The sequence below is a fragment of the Pelecanus crispus genome, chromosome 11, assembly GCF_030463565.1.
Source record: "Pelecanus crispus isolate bPelCri1 chromosome 11, bPelCri1.pri, whole genome shotgun sequence".
NCBI classification, from domain to species: Eukaryota; Metazoa; Chordata; class Aves; order Pelecaniformes; family Pelecanidae; genus Pelecanus; species Pelecanus crispus.
Window position 1 is genome coordinate 27,767,995 of NC_134653.1, and position 16,985 is coordinate 27,784,979.

The 16,985-nt window shown below is 39.1% G+C and overlaps 1 protein-coding gene across 4 annotated transcripts in view; it reads right to left on the minus strand.

The window, feature by feature from the left end:
• CABIN1 (calcineurin binding protein 1) overlaps positions 1-16,985 on the minus strand; it is a 124,967-nt gene that overhangs the window by 13,313 nt on the left and 94,669 nt on the right. For all 4 annotated transcript variants that reach the window (XM_075718187.1, XM_075718188.1, XM_075718189.1 and 1 more), the window contains exon 35: positions 2,290-2,581. In XM_075718187.1, the coding sequence (XP_075574302.1) occupies positions 2,290-2,581 (292 nt within the window). The remainder of the gene's footprint in view (positions 1-2,289; positions 2,582-16,985) is intronic.

The window sequence follows — 16,985 nt, forward strand, 5'->3', positions numbered from 1 at the left end:
GAGCTGATGAAAAGCAGATGAAAAAGTGTTGTAACAGAATTATAAATAATTATTTTTAGAGGAGATGAATGCAGAAGTAAATGAAGATGAATGCAGGAGATGAATGCAGAATTAAAGAGAAAAGAAAAAAAAAAAAGGACGCAGCAGTAATTGGTGTCTCTCTCAGCTAGAGAAATGACCTGTCAGGTAGGTGTGAGAGCCAGAAAGCGAGATACAACGCAAGCATTCAGCACTGGAATGAGAGCTCTGCAGAGAGAGCCTCTTGATCTTCAGACACAGTTTCAGGGGTATAGCTTTGGCAGCTAACCCTTCCATCTCCCTCAACCAAGATGATGTATAGAAAGCATGAAAGAAGAAAGAACAACATGTAACTTTACAACCCTAACAAAGCCTAGGAAGTCAAAAGATTAAAATAAACGTTCCAATCACTGCAATGTAGCTTGGGAAACTGCAGAGAGGAAAGCACGTCAGAAATGCTCGTGAGTTTAGTTTGAAAACCAAAAGAATGCGTGAGTTCTTATCTGCATTGTCATTCCTACCAGTCTCCTTATTAAGTGTACAGCAACTTCACAGAGGATTCATTTTTTTTTGCCCCTGCTGTCTAGGCACAAACCTGAATTACTCCCTGTTGGAACAAGCCTGCCAAGATATTTTATGACACTATCCAACTCCATTCTTTAGCTTCATAAGGACAACAACAAACATGGTTTACACACTGACTAAGCCATTCCTTCCTTATCATTCCCCTTTCCTTTCCTTCCCTCCCAAGACAATCTCTCCCTGGATTTGTGAAAAAGGAAAATTAGAAGATTATAATGCAACTGCTAATATTCGATGTTAAATTTCAGTTTTGTCCTGTACTCGGAGATTAGCAAATTGGGAAAACTGATTTCTCCCTAATTTGCTCTTCGTTGCTGACGAATTCAGAAGATTATGTGCATTCAGATGCCAAGGGTGATTACATATGGAAAGAAATGAAATACCAAAAGTATACATACCAAAATTTCAGAAAGTCACAATACTAGATTAACAAAACATCCAGACTAGATCAGAGTCTACTAATTAATATTATGCACTGTTAAGTCTTACAAATCTGGGCACTATTTCCACTGTATCCTCATCTGTCACTTTTCACAATACCTGTATGTATATGGTTCATTCATAACTTTATCTGGGCTCCTACGAATTTGTCTATGGCATTTTGTGAGTTGTGTTAGGGCCCAAGCTCATGAACAGACGGAGTGAGCTAAAGCAGCAGCAGATGGTTTTTCAGACAGTGTTCCTGCTAAGGTTGCAAGAAAGTACAGGCTATGGCAGGTTCTCTGCCACCTTAACATGTGCGGTGTCCCACAAAGAAGCACAACAACCTCTTTTGGGCACCCAAAACAAGTCTGAAATTGGGTCCAATCTTACTTCATTCCCCAAAGCGGATCAGTACTGCCTTGCACAGTGATTTTGACTACTGCTAACAAGCCAGCTTGCCATGACAGCAGTAAAGAAAAAGACAGCATTCTCATTTAATTCTTTCCTCATCTAGACAAACTGTATACAAGCAAGTACATAACACAGTCCTAAACAAATCATGATTGTGCTATAGAATAAATAACATTTATTCTGTTTCTTCAATCCTTTTCTGTACTCTAACCTTGCACATAACCATGACAGGGCTATAAATAACATATTCCCAACATTCCAGTCCTGCCAGATGCTTATTTTCTCAAATGTGAAAAGTAACAGTGATGACACACTAACTTTGTGAACCATGTAGAAGCTTGGAATTTTCACAGTGTTATGTATCTCCACACGCATGTACAGGGCAGTGATAGCTATGCATCTGATTATGTTAATCAAGCACTTGTAAGTCAGATGTAGGCTGTCCACCAGTTTATTTCAATTGCAATCACTTCTACCTTTTTTAAAGATTTAAGGTATTTTAAAGAACTAGATCCTTACCTCTTTGAAGAAAATAAAACAAATGTTTTTATGCTACTAGAGACTTAAATTCTCTATTTAAAACATATGACTACTTTTAGGCTGCTATTCCATGATTTCACATGCAAGGTCCATAGACAGTGGTCACTTCTGAATCTATCCTAGTAATTAAAATATGTATTAATTATGTAGATGTGCCCAATTGAGGACCAAGACAAAAATCTGTTTGTGTAGCCTTTTGAATGTGGTCTAGTGATCAGAAAAAGGGCCAGAATCAGAACTCAGGCACTGACTCACCACGTGGCCTTGGCAAACCGATTAGAGAGGGCCAAAACATTCTGTCTCCCTGAGACTTACCACGTGCGAGATCACTCATGCTGGGACCAGTCTCTGCATTTTGACTCCGGAGATGCTCAGTGTCCCTGTGTGACTCCTGGGATGGAGGTACTGAAGATGCTGAGGAGGAGGAGGACGAAGAGGAAGAGGCTGGTTTGGATTTGGAATGCAGATCGTTCAGTCTCAGGAGATTTTCAGGAGTCACAGTGTCTGGATTCACTGGGGTAGGATGCAGCGTGGCTGGCGTGACTGGGAAGAAGCTCTCTCTGTTGTCCTTTGTATGCTTTGGGGTTGTGGGTGTTTCTCCTGTGGACTACATACAACAAAAAACGGCAGGCAGAGAGAGTGAGAAAATACGTGACAGTAATTCTGCATATGCTACCTGCTTCAGTGACAACTGCAGGCAGTACAACTTTTTGTAGACAGAAAATACTCTCTCTAAAGCAAATATAAAAATCAATCACTATTATAAAGAAATCTTTCTCCTTTACAGATTCTTTTTCTGTTCTTTACAGTCTATTTATCACTCTAGCACTTGAACATTTATTCATATTCACATTTACAATGCTTTAACAAATCCCTCACAACATAACATACTTTCCTGAACTCCATTATTAAGCGTGAATTACAAATTGTCAACAGACACATTTCTTTCATTTAAAAATATGTTGACAAACCCTTGACCTGAACAAACGGATCTGCAGTGGTTTAAGAGAATTTTTAAATTATTAAAAGAAATTATTCTTAGTGGATGATGTGAAAAGAAATTAAGAAAGCAGAAAAATGTATTTGCTTGCAAAATAAGTGATCAGCCTAACCCCAAATCATAAATTTCCAACAACTGCAGAACTGAGTAACGTTGGTGTCCAACTTGGAACAATGCTCTGGAAGATCTGTTGCCTTTGCAGCAGTAACGGTGGCACTAAGAGCGATGTTCTTCTCCAAAGCCAGAGCTAAGAATTTAATGCAGTGTCATTAATTATAAAGACAGAAGGTAGAAGGGTGACATAAATTCACCAAAGAAAGGAACAAAAGTACCCAAAAAATGAGTATCTTCTCTATAATTTTTACCAGCGACCGCATAAAGTATTCTTGCCTGTGAGGCCACAGAATGCATTTATTTCATGCTCTTTACAGTCTTCATTTAATGGAGACTTATTGGACCATAAAAGATATGGTTGAATGGAATTCTCAACTGTTTAATTATCTGTCTCATACCTCTACCATGAAGAAAAACTCATTTTAACCATGGTGATAGAGTATGAGCGTTTGAAATAGAAATAAAAAGTTCTGCCGTCACATGTAAAATCAAATTGGGCCCTAATGTCCTAGATAACCAAAGATTTATTACAATGCCAGGAAAGTCAGCAGAATCTCACTCAGAGAACAGAGTAAGTTTCAGCTGGAGAAATTACGTATTTAAAATTCAAAAGGTAGAAAGCACAGAAGTACGTTTTTTAAAAATAATCGGTGACATATATTTTTAAAGTTCCTGAACTTGATTAATCAATCTCTAAAAAGCACACAATTAAAACCTGCCAGATTCTACATGCATGCAAAAAATAAAATACAGCAGCTATATTCACAACAATTATCATATTGGATCAAAAAAGGTCTACTTTGCTTCTGAAAGCAGCAAGTTTTTGATGTTTAAAACATCGGTTCCAAAACTAAAGGTCTCAAGATCACACAAACCTGAGGGAAATTAAACCGCAGAAGAAAGCCTTAAGCCAGAAGTGAGATCACTAGAGGAAATGTTTTCAGCTGTGATTTAGAGGGAAAACCCTTCACACCCATGCACTTCATTAACTTACATAATATATTATGTAGAACCTGAAATTTCTGTGCTTGTATCGTATCCAAAATTTTTTCAGCAGAAATACATGAAGGTACTACTAGTTAGGTACATATTTGTTAAAAATGGATCTGCACCTCAAACTGTATTTCTATAAAAACGCACAGCTATTTCCATAGACAGAAGGAGGACATTTGGAAAGTAACTCAGCGGTATTTGGATGGCACTCAGAAGAAAAATGATTAGTGAGAGGAGCACAACATCATGGAGTAATTCGTGCTGGACAGGACCCCTCAAGGCCTCTAGTCCAACTTCCGGCTCAGAGCAGAGCTGACTTCAAAGTTAGATCAGCTCACTGAGGGCCCGTGTCCAGCCCAGTTCCAAATATCGCCAAGGACGGAGATTCCACAACCTCCCTGGGCCCCTGTTCTACTGCTTCACCACCTTCACAGTGTAATTTTTTTTCCTATCACTTCATCCACATTTCTCTTGCTGCAGCTTTAAATGGTCCCTCTTATCTGGTTCCTTCCTCTCTGCTGAAGATCGCAATTCCATACACCCACCCTCCATTAGTCTTCTGCTTTCCAGGATAAAGCAACTGAGCTCTCTATGACTTCATTGCCGTAAAGGCACACTGCTGACCTGTGTTCAACCTCCTGTCCAGGGCTCCAAACCTTTTTTGGCAGAGCTGTTTCCCAGCCAGTTACGTTGCACAGAGGTCATTCTGCACCAGGTATGGGACTTTTCTCTTTGCTGAGCCTTCAGGTAGCTCCTGTCAATGCAATCCTCCGGTCTACTGAAGCTCCTCTGAATGTCAGCCCTGCTCTACAGCACACGGGCCATGCCCTCCAAGTTGGTGGAGTCACTCAAACTCACTAAGGGTTCACCCCATCCCATCATCCAAGGCATTAGAGAGGATGATGCCTTGGTATAGTCTCTGAGGAATGCCATTGAGAACTGGCTGCCAGGTAGAATCCCAGTGGCTGGCCACAACACATTTAACTAGGAAATGGATGCAGTGACAAACATGGAAAAGACGAAGGCCGCCTTCTAAGTTGTAGATGATCAAGTGCATAGAGAAAAAAGGCTGAAAAGGCTGAAACTGAAACAACCTTTATTGGTATACACAGATGGAACGAAATTAAAATTTAATTTCTCTCAACATGAAGATGCCGAAGGGATAAGAAAAATAAACCAGTTTTTATTCTGAAGTGGCTCTTCCAAGTGAAGCTGTGGTTTGGGCAAGATTTTTTTTTTCCCCAGAGAATCAACCTGTCTCATAAAGAGAGTAATATTTTATTTGCGCAAAAGAATGAAGCTGAAACTAACATGATGTTTCTGTCTCAGTAAAACCATGACTAAAAATTCTAATGTGTAGTCAAAAAGTGCACCCTTATACAAAAGAATAGCAATGAAAGAAGATTTTCATATTTATGGCTTTGAAGGGAACCTTTCAGATGTGACCCAGTGAAGAGCTGTCTAAGGCTTCTACAAACAGGTTCTTTTGAACCCAATGAAAGAGAGACACCTTGAAAGGAGAAAAAAACCTCTCAATGACATTCTTTTCTCCAAAGAGGGGGTGAGGGTAGAAGAAAAAGGAGGACAAAGCTATCTTTAAAATAAGAGTCAAAGCATTAACCCCACCACCATCACCATTGGCTACTGTGTATTCTTCCACTCACATGGCCCGAAGAAAAGGGATTTAAACCTGGTCCATATGTTTTACTGGGCCCAGAAACTGAAGAAAACCCACAAGCTGTGAACAGAAAGCTAACAGGAGCACCACAGCAAAGCACACATTCTTTTCTCTAAAATATTTAGTTTTTAGCGTAAGGGCAAGAATTCCAGCACCTCTGACCAGTAAGTGATGCTATCCACAACACCCAGGTCAGGGCAATGTCACTAATTCTACTGCTGAACACTTTTGGGGCCCCGTTTTATCATCCTGCAGGTGACTGCCTCCAGGAAATCACTACTTTGTAACACCGCATTTGAGAAATAAACCCAGAAAAAAATCATTACAGGAAGTCTTGGATTTGCCAGAAGCTCTTTATGTTCTTCTATTTCTACTGCTATACCAGCAGTAAGGCACAATAAAGATTATTTTCCACAAACACGCAGTAAGAAACTGAGAAGCAGTGACAGTCCTTTACCAGTGTTTTATGTGGTTTCTCATTAGGAGATTTTTTTTTAGTTTTTACTTTGTTGTGGCACAAAGTCAAAACTACAGAAATTCTCCTTCCCCCCCTCCAATCCACCTCACCATGCTGAGTTTCTCTATTACCACCACTGCATTTGAAATACGGTAGCTTTATTACAAAGTGGCTTTAGTCACCAAGAGGAAATGAATCTTTTCTTACATTAATGAGGATGCTACTCATAGAACAAGTGCATATAGCTGAAATAAGATGAAAACTCGTTTATTTGCCATCTTCATATCTTTCATTGTAATTGCAGGTTCATCTAGTCAAGATCGGACTTCCTTCTGGACTTTTAAAAAGAAAATGAGGCACTGAAGAGCATGCAGTACTACTTTTGTCTTGACTACTATGCTATCAAAGTGGATGGAAGAAACGTTTAAGGCTTATTAACATCCAAACGACACATCACAGATGGCGAGAAAAATAGTCCATTACTTCCACAAATATCCACTATCTTATTTGCTCTTCTTTAAAATACTTAATAAAAATGTTCTTTCTTATGAAGTCTGTATAAAGCCAAAATTTAAATGAATCATTAGCACGCATGTTTGTGTGAACTATGACTATTTCTGACTTATACAGGGGTCCAAATCAGTCTCCCTATCTGCTAAAACCTTGGCTGTTTCAGCACACTCCTCAAAGAGATCATTCAGCTTTACGGAGGCTATGGATAAACCCTTTCCATGTTGAAAGATGACTTAAAAAAAAAAAGTAAAGAAAATGCAGGAAAGCCAGCACTGAGACAACCTTCCACCACGAAAAGTAGCAGCAGAATTGCAGAAGTTTTTCACAGATGTTAGTGGAAAAAATAGCTCCTTATAGTTTCCCAGTGAGGCGCTTCAGTAATGAGACGAGCAGCAGCAAAAAGAAATTGAGCATTAAGATAAAATACAAGAAAGTTTTACTTCATAGACTATCTGCGAAGTCATAAGCCAGGCAGCCTGATCAAGGGTTTATTTTTACCTTATTTATTGTTGTTTTCAAAACACATTTTGAAAAACAAAGAAATCCTACAGGAACCTTGCTGATACTACTTCTGGAACAGTTCAGTGCTCTGGGGCTGTGGGAAAAAGTAACGATCAAATGTTCCATGGAAAGGGAAAGTGACAGTCTTCCCACCAGAAGTTTCCTAATGAAAGATGCTGGCACTGCAACTGTTGCGTAACATTTTCTTGTTGATTTTTAAAATTATTTCCATGTCTGAGTTTAGCACCCTAGTGCTCTGAATTCACCTACAAAAAGAGGTGTGCCTTTTTAAAAGAATACCAATGCATCACCACAATAGCCTGGAAGCTGTCATACAAATTGGCTGAACAATATGTTGGCCACATTCCACAATATTACCATTCCAACTTCTGTTCAATATTGTGTTTTAATTAAACTATGCCTATTCATATTTTTTTCCTCAATCTCTCTGGAGCAATATTTGAAAGAAATCTCATTTGGAAGTTTTCTTCAAGGTACATTAGGACTAGCAGCAATATCCATGATCCAGAATCTGAAGAATCTTGTATTTCCTAAGATTACAGTTTTATATACAGAAAATAATTAAGGTTTATAGACATATGATTGAACTGCACTCTAGCCTAACAAAATCCTCCATTTACACAAATGCATGCAGGGGCTTAATGTCCTGCTCTACACAGGCAGCCATATTCCAGCAATGCTTCTATACCAAAACCATCATTATTGGACCAAGAGAGACAAGGTAGTAGAATGAAAAACATTGATAGACAAAGTAAAAGACAAAAAGTGACTTTTCTTTCCTTCATGTTCACTTAATGATCGCTTTCTGCAGGAGACAGAAGGAGGAGAGCTGTTAATTATACCAAGAATACACCTCCAGGATAGAGTAAGAGGGGGATGCCATGGCAACTGGCAAATGCAACAGTGAACAAAATGGTCACCCTTTGGTAGGAGTGAGACCATGAAAGAGCTCATCATTTTGTCCTCCCCATCTCCACCTCCTCCGTCCCCCTCCTTTCTTGTCATCTTTGCCACATTAATAAAGCATACAGACAACTCAGGAAAAACAACTTTCTCTGTAAGCAGTCTCTGACGTCCTGATGCACAGGAAGAAAAGACGAAAATTAGCAGCATGTGGGTGGAACAAAAAGGGGGGGAAAACACATGAGGTAGAACTAGAGATGATTATTTTCTAATTATTTAATATTTTACTTATCTCCTCCCGTCCCCAGCAAAGTGCCATTACAGAGGCTTTTAGCTGTTTCTTGAAGAGAACAGCTTGATGTTTTCTTGGTTTGTGTTTTGGGTTTTTTTTTTTTTAAGTGAGAATTCGAGAAGAAAATGCTCTAGACATTCAAGGCAGTTCAAACAAGTCACCCTCAAGTTTTCTCCTTGAAGAAAAAAAGCCTAAAAGACCACGTCACTGCAGTGCTGACTGCATTCCGCGGCAGAAGGGGAAAAAATCCACTGAGTGCCCTCTAGCTTCACTCATGGAAGACAATTTTTTCTGTTCCAAATAAAATATCACATTCACTGTAAGGTCCAACACAGAGACTGTAACATCACTAGAGTGATGCTCCAGAGTCAATCTGGGCACTTTGTGAGGTTGTGTGTGGTTCCAGCTGCGGACCGCGTACAGCGAGCCTATCACCTATGATCCCCTAAAATTCTTCAGTACGAGGCTGTGATTACCTATCACCATCATGGGGAAGATTTAAACACTGGTGAAAAGAAGAAAACAAGACCTCAGTTATCTGTTTTGGAACTAGAGTAGGGCAATAACAGCAGCACTAGAACAGTGCCTTTCCTCAACAAATACTGCTTTTATAGAAGCAGCAAAACTTTATAAAATCAGGGATCACGCTGGCAGCCCGCCAGGAGCCTGAAAGGCACAGCTGATTTGCATAACCTGATTGTGCCTTTGTGTTTATAATAAAATTTACTTGTTTTGATTCTGTGGCAGCTTATTCATGAAGCATCGCGTTTAATTAGATCTGACGCTGAAAGCTGCTGAAGAGTGTTGACGGCAGGTTTAGAAAGGGAAGCAAGGAGAGCACTCAGAGTTTGGCACCAGCCAGTGGGAGAAGGTGGTCATGGATGTATTACTTTGGAAGAGGCAAGTGAAGCCAAGGGTGAAAGGGAGGATTTGATCAGTCAGAACAGTGCAGGGAGAGCTCGAGGTTTGGCAGCTGGAGCAGGAAAGGGTGGTTGAAAATTTCTTTTCTCTCCCTCACTCTTCAGGGATGGAACTGGTCCCAGAGCAAGGATTTTTTGGCTAAGGCAGCAGTGAGTCTTAAATAACCCAGCAATGTTGAAATAGTCCCTTCTCATGACATTTAGATGATATACTATACTGCGAAGAGCCAATAGAAATTTCAGCTGCTACAACACTACCCGTTACTAGGACTTTCTACATACAGTCCCATATTCTCAAGGGTCACAACACAGGACTAGAGACTTAGTGGCATTCTGGAACTTTGCCTTTGAACACTGTTGTATTTTTAGCGATCTTAAATCAAGTCCTGTGTGCAATGTTGATGTCTGCAATGTTTTAAGCTATTTTTTTAAATATAAATTCAGTTCTCAGGATTGGCGGTACACAGTATACCCTAGCACACAACCGCAAAGTTCTTCCTGTCCTCTTTAAGCTACCTGTCGTAACAGTTTCAACACTAATGACAGCTGTAATTTTATTATTAAAGCATTCAATATTAAGTCCACAGTAATAAAAATACCTTTTCAAATTGCAAGCCAAGAAAAAAAGACGACAGATGCGTTCTTAGACTGAAGTATCTCCCCATGCATTAATGTAATATTCTGTGCACTATGAAGCTTCATCCTAGCTTGTGCTGCAATAACTTTCCCATGCCAAGACATCCTTAACAGTATTACAGACAGCATCATTATACATAAAATGAAGAATTTAATATGACCAATTTTAGGCAGTCAGTGGCAAGGCTTATTAGAAATTCTCTAATTATCTAGAAGCCTCACAACTGCTTTCTGCCAGCACATCCCCTCCTTGGTCCTTAGGATCACACATTTAAGCATAATGCTATGTCAAGGTCAAACTAGTCTGCCTCTCTTAATCTTTCATTCTCCCTCAGCCAGGCCTCCTTGGTATTCCATTTCCAGGGACCATTAATTTCATATGAAAATCATAGTAGGCAAGACTAAAAATATATCTTATAACTCAGAGCAATAGCTGACTGCTTTCAGGATCTCTGCAAATCTTTGATAATATTCTCAGAGAAAATCAAAGAAAAGAACAAGCATCCTTCAAAATGCTGCTTGACCACAAAGTGAATTAATCTCTAGTGTAACTTCAGTAACTTAACTACTAATGACACGGTGACCACTATGGGATAGCAATTTCAGCCTATTTGATACGTGTATATCAAAAAGTCTTGCTCACACTTAAGAACTTAAATGGAAAAGCCCAAAAAGAGGAACGACTTTCAGCCACACCTGTTCTCCAGTCTGGTGTGCTGCACGGCCATACAAATGCCTGTGCCAGCGCACAGGAACATATACCATGGCACAGGAAGGAGCAGCCACCATGGAAGCAGGCTTACTTCTAGCAGCAGTTCTCACTTTAAAGTGCTGATTTAACTGTGCCATGCTATGACTCACTATCATGTCTTCTAGAGGATGTTACTTTAAACAACAAAAAAATTCAGAAAACTGCAACACCATCACAATTCATTAGTGCACCCAGAACTACTTACTTTCTTCCCTCAGTTACAGAAAGCCCATCAGATGAGATGGGCTATTGCTCTCCTACCCTTTCCAGTTGCAGTCCAGTTCCAGGACTACTCACTTTGTAACTTTAAATACTAGCACAAATATTTAAATGTCTTTGGAGTCACAACCCCACTCCTGATGGGTCATTACTGGTGGTCATGACACTCTTCTTTGAAAGGTGCAATAGTCTGAACTAAATTTAAGTAGTCTCTGGAACTTTAGTCTCTTATTTCTAAAAACAGTACAGTAAGCTAAAGGGTCAATTGGCAATACTAGACAATGTGAATATTTGAGAAGATACTTTGTTAAATCCTCAGCATACACTAGTTTAGTCATATGATCAACTCAGCGACTTCAGCAAGAGCAGTTAAATGTGCAACAGTCAGCAAAACTAAACTCTCTGAAGGGCCGATGATTATACTGTTGTAACAGATAAAATGGTATTTATTTTCAATATCTTTGCTGGGCAGTCTTCTGTAATACTGAGAACCGATCAGACAATATTGCTCTTGTCCTCTTTAACTCTGAGGATATGGTAAGAAAGAAAACCAGCAGCATTAGTATCAGTGTTTAGGAATGCTGCATCACCACTCTTTAGATTTTGAACCAAAGTGTGCTGAAGTTGACAAATACATCACTTTTTTAAATTACTATTATTATTATTATTTTGGAATACTGAAAGAAATCTCCCAGCAACTTACATTGAATATATTTTTCTATCAATTACCGGAATCTTGTCTGTTTATGCTACTCTGTTCCAACACATCATAAAGGACTTTCCTTTTTAATAAAAACAAAAAAACTGCGCACATTTTAGTCTTCACCCCCATTTCACTTTCACATTAGATAGTGTTATAACCTCAGATTTTACTTCACTATTATGGTTTAACACTAAACACTTATTACAGTAACACTGAACCTAGCCTAATGCAAACACAGCACAAATTATTCATAAAGCTAAAATCCCCTCCCTCCCCCAATATGGTAATACACATGGATTAATTTATATTGTATCTACTATCAGCTTTTTCAAACACACAAGTCTCTCTTTGGTAGCCTCTTTAAATGACTGTTTCAGGTCTTCAGCTGCTTCTGCGTTAGACATTAAAAACTCAAAGCCCCCATTAGTAGGATTTGGTAAAACAAAATTGTGTTTGCCATGGGAAAACATCAATTACTCCTGAAAGTAAGAGTTGGATCCAATTAAGTTTGAGACGATGTTTAATTGGTAAGATGATGCTCAACTGATTTTGTTTAACTGGTAAGGTTCCTCACCACACCAGAGCGCTAATGCTATATAGCTTTTTATCCAAGTCTGTACTGAGTACACACAGGTACACCTTTCTGTTAAAGGTATTACAGTTCCAGCACAAACATATTGTTAAGCATCCTGTAAAGACGTTAAGCAACTCCTGAACTATGAATAGCAGCCATATATATGAAGGACCCCTTTCTGAAACACAATCTTCTGTCCCTGGCACAAGCAGGGTATGTCACAACCCTACGCAAGATCTCATGACAGAACATCTACACTAATTTCTTCCTTGATGTGTCAATAGAGATTTCAACAGAAAATACTTCAATTTCAGCTGTTCTCCAGGAGCACAGGAACTTATCGTGGCAAGGTTTTGAACCACCATCTTTTTCTGTCTTCTTCAAAGCTGGGAGCCAACCTTTCTAAGCCACTCCCCTATGTATTTAGCTGACCTTGTAGAAGATGGTGCTAGAGTCTCATTGGCTCAATACATGTTAACATTGCATCAGTCATCAGGACTACAGAGGATTTCTGAAATCAAGTGAAAAGGTCACAGTATTGCCAAGCTATTAAAAAGATTAGATCTCATCACAAAAGTATAACAACCCACTTTGTCAAATTCCATTTACTGATTGCTGTATTGTTTCCTGCTTATGCCTGAAGAGGCATATAAAAGATTTCAACTGAGTTGTTAAATATTTAGGTTAAAAACCCTGACTGGTCTAGAAGAAAGTTGAAAAGCTGTAATTCAAGTAACTCCTGATTTTAGTAGCAAGTGAAAACTTTCATAAAGAAACCATATACTGACTGGAACTCTAAAATACAACACCCAGCAGAGAAAGACATATTTCAAGGTGGGTTTTGTGTTCACTTTTTTTTTTTTTGTGTGGACTGTCAATTTCTTTGGGATAAGGGACTGAAGAACCACAGGCCCTATAAACCTACTCAAACTATCCAATAACAAAGCACTTCTCTGGGCTGCGGCAGCAATATACATGACATCATTTGTTTACAGAAGGCAAACGCTTGCCAATTTTAAATAAAACAGGATTCAGTCTGTTGAAAACAGACAGATGTCTACAAGAGTGGCTATTCCTGTGTCTCCACACTAATTCATAGTGTTATACTAGCAGTAGGGCAGCTTCACACAGCTTACAAGATCCTGCTAGAAACACACAAAAATGAGACTGCAGTATGTTACAATCTCATTAGCTGGAACCGCTTCCTAAGAGGGAACATTACAAGCTTCAAAGTGCATCACGTTAAGAGGGATGTTTTATTTCAAGTGATTTAACAGGAAATCTCATCACTTCCAATGCAGTTTAATACTAGCTCACCTACTGTATCTACTTTCCAGATTAGTTTGTGTGCAGGTTTTTCACCATTCTAATGTTTTGCCACATGCCTGAGTAACTGTTGACTTTGCTGGAAGAGCTGGAATAGCAATCGCATACCCAGAATCTTCAAGAAAGCCCAGTGAGGAACTTGGCCGATACATGCGAGTTTGTTGAGTAGTTTTTGAAAAGGTGAATACATCCAAAAAGCAAACAGTAACATTACTTTTTAAAGAAGCTTATTAGCAAATTCTTTTTATTTTGAAGTCATAAATCACAGTGTGATGACTCCTATTTTTTCCCCAAGATAAACTAAAAAAAGTCTTAGCATTCTGAGCCAAGATTTCTTTATTAAAAAAATAAAAATCTGTTAAATACCAGACTATGAGCAAAGAAACACTTCTACTAGAATACTCTCTTGACATTTCTGTAGTTCAGTGGAAAAACGTTACTGACTTCCTGAGGGGCACAAACTGGAGAAATTTACTTCCATGAAAATCTAATAACGAAAAACTCCCTTTACTCTTACATCCTCTCCTGTTACTCTGCTAGGATATGCACTGTACAAACGCACATTTTCACTAGATGCACTGTTAGATAATTTTTATCTCCATATTAACAACTGGAAACCTTTATGGATACTCAGGACTCAGACTTTCTACACAGCACATGGAAAAAACACAGATTGGCATGCCTCCTGACAACAAAAACCAAGACCATTTCAGGAAGAAATTCAGTGTGAAGGTAATGTTGTCTAGAACAAATGCTGCATAACAGAGTCTGCCCTGAGGGTCTGAACCTCCTCTACCCTCCTGGACAAGGTGATAATCACCAATAAAACAATATTCTTCAAAATGAGATGAAGAAAACAGGTACCCATAGATTCAAGAGAATAGTGCACGAAAACACAAGGTTCAAGTTCCATTGGAAGGCACGTATCTTAAATGGAAACAAAAAAATTCTAGAACCTTTCACAGAAGACACAGAAATATCTGCTCTTCCTGAAGTTGCACAGTAGACAGCACTAAACCTTGTTACAGTAGCTGACCTACAGCGTCAATTTTCTTCAGCTTCACTAGGCAGAAAAACCTAAAAGGAAGGCCTCTTAACTCTATGTAATACATAAGGTTCACCTTGTAAGTTCTTCTGCCTATTAACCAGCATCTCTAACACAGCTGCGCTTTAGTTCTGAGCAGCATTTGTCACATATGTTAACACACTGAAGGGAGGACCAGGCAATGTGCATTATTTGAGGTTAGGTTGAAAAGATCTAAAGAGCAGAGGCAGTCTTCTGGTGATAGATATTGAATTTGCTTCAGAAACTAGAAGAATTACCTGAAGGTTTAAGAAATGTATTTATTTTGAAAAACAGATGAGATAGATATTCAAATCCATTTCACATTAAGATGATATTCAACTTGCTAACATCAGAGATGTACCTCCTCAAAAGCTTATGGTTTTGCAAAGCAGATATGGCTGTATTTTACAGAAGAAAAGCCTCATCCAAATTTAGGGGATGAAGAGGAATTCTGAAAGACTTTTACTGTCCTTCCATTTCTATGAAAATTAGTGCCTAGGCAAAGGGAAAGAATCAAGTGATAGAGAAGCAAGCAATTCTCCCGCTCCCTGCAACCATAATACTCTTTTTCCGGTAACCGGCAAGTTGGAATGAAGTGTGTGGATATCTCTAGACTAGTCATAGCATGTGCTTCTCCTTGTACACTTCTGCTGGGTAAGACACATGACACGAAGATGTAGTTACAGGAGATGATGGGAAGATGAAGTAATAGGAGAAGAGATACTTGAGGGACAGAAGAGACAAACTGCAGAAAACCAGAATAAATTTCTGCAGCTCATAAAACAAGTTTGTTCAAGAAATTTCTGAAAGAGCTTGACTTTAAATCAGTACTGAACATGATTCAGCATATTCATATAGTTATCTACCTTTCTTGTGCAGAAAACCTTAGAGATGCTTCATGTTTTACACACTTAAGCATGACAGACCACCACTTGGAAACACTCCAAGACAACAGGTTTCTAAGTTGAACTCCAACAGATTTTTTCCAAATATTTTAGACAAATACTATTATAATTACTTTCTGAGAGCTAGCAATTGATTAACACAGACTACGTTTTCATAGAATAAAACATGCACAAACCTGTCCTGGTTTCAGCTGGGATAGAGTTAATTTTCTTCCTAGTAGCAGGCACAGTGCTGTGTTTTGGATTTAGTAGGAGAAGAATGTTGATAACACACTGATGTTTTAGTTGTTGCTAAGTACTCCTTATGCTAGTCAAAGACTTTTCAGCTTCCCATGCTCTGCCAGGTGCACAAGAAACTGGGAGGGGGCACAGCCAGAATAGTTGATCCAAACTGGCCAAAGGGCTATTCCATACCATATGATGTCATGCTCAGTATAGAAGCTGGGGGCAGCTGGCCGGGGAGCAGCGATTGCTGCTTGGGAACTGTCTGGGTATCGGTCGGTGGGTGGTGAGCAATTGCCCTGTGCATCACTTGCTTTGTATATTATTATCATCATTATTGTATTGCTATTATTATCATTACTATTTTACTTTATTTCAATTATTAAACTGTTCTTATCTCAACCCAGGAGTTTTCTCACTCTTATTCCTCTGATTCTCTCCCCCATCCCATCAGGGTAGGGGGAGTGAGCAAGCAGCTGCGTGGTGCTTAGTTGCCAGCTGGGGCTAAACCACGACAAAAGCCCTGAGCAGTATTAAAACACAGACTATTAACTAGGAACATAGATTTTTCTTCAAAACGTATTCTATCTTCCAGTCAAAATCTGCTGAGCAACTGCTTCATTGTGTGCTAGTGGCAAAAATTACAGAAAGTACAAAACTAGAAAACACTTTGGGGCTTTCAACTGATGGTTTGCTGGCAAAATGAATGACCGCTAAACATGTCATTCATCCAGCCATTCATCCAGCCATTCTTGGCTTTGAGTTCACATTAAGGACTGATAACCACCCCTTTAAAGGTCTATAATTGTTTGCGGGATAAACCCAGAAACTACAAGCTAAAACCAAACTGAGTAATATAACAGAGTTAAATATAGATTCTCAACCATGCAAGTTGAGAAAAAAGATATTGGGTATCTCTGGAGCAGAGTGCAATGTTAGCAAGGGAAGAGCTGATAAGATTGTTAGCCCTTACGGATCAGAGAGAAGTAATTACCATCCATGAAATGCTGAGGAATGATGTGGACATTAAGAAAATTGCAGTGTGCCATAACTATTTCAATTTGAAGATTGTTTGGGGTTTCCCCAAAAGCTTTTGGGCATGCAAACTGTCCTTCAAGCCTGACATAAACAGTCGCAATGACCCTAACAAAAGGGATGAGCTCCCTACACTAACGTGCCCCGACTTATCCTAGATGACAATGCTACAAGAAAAGTAG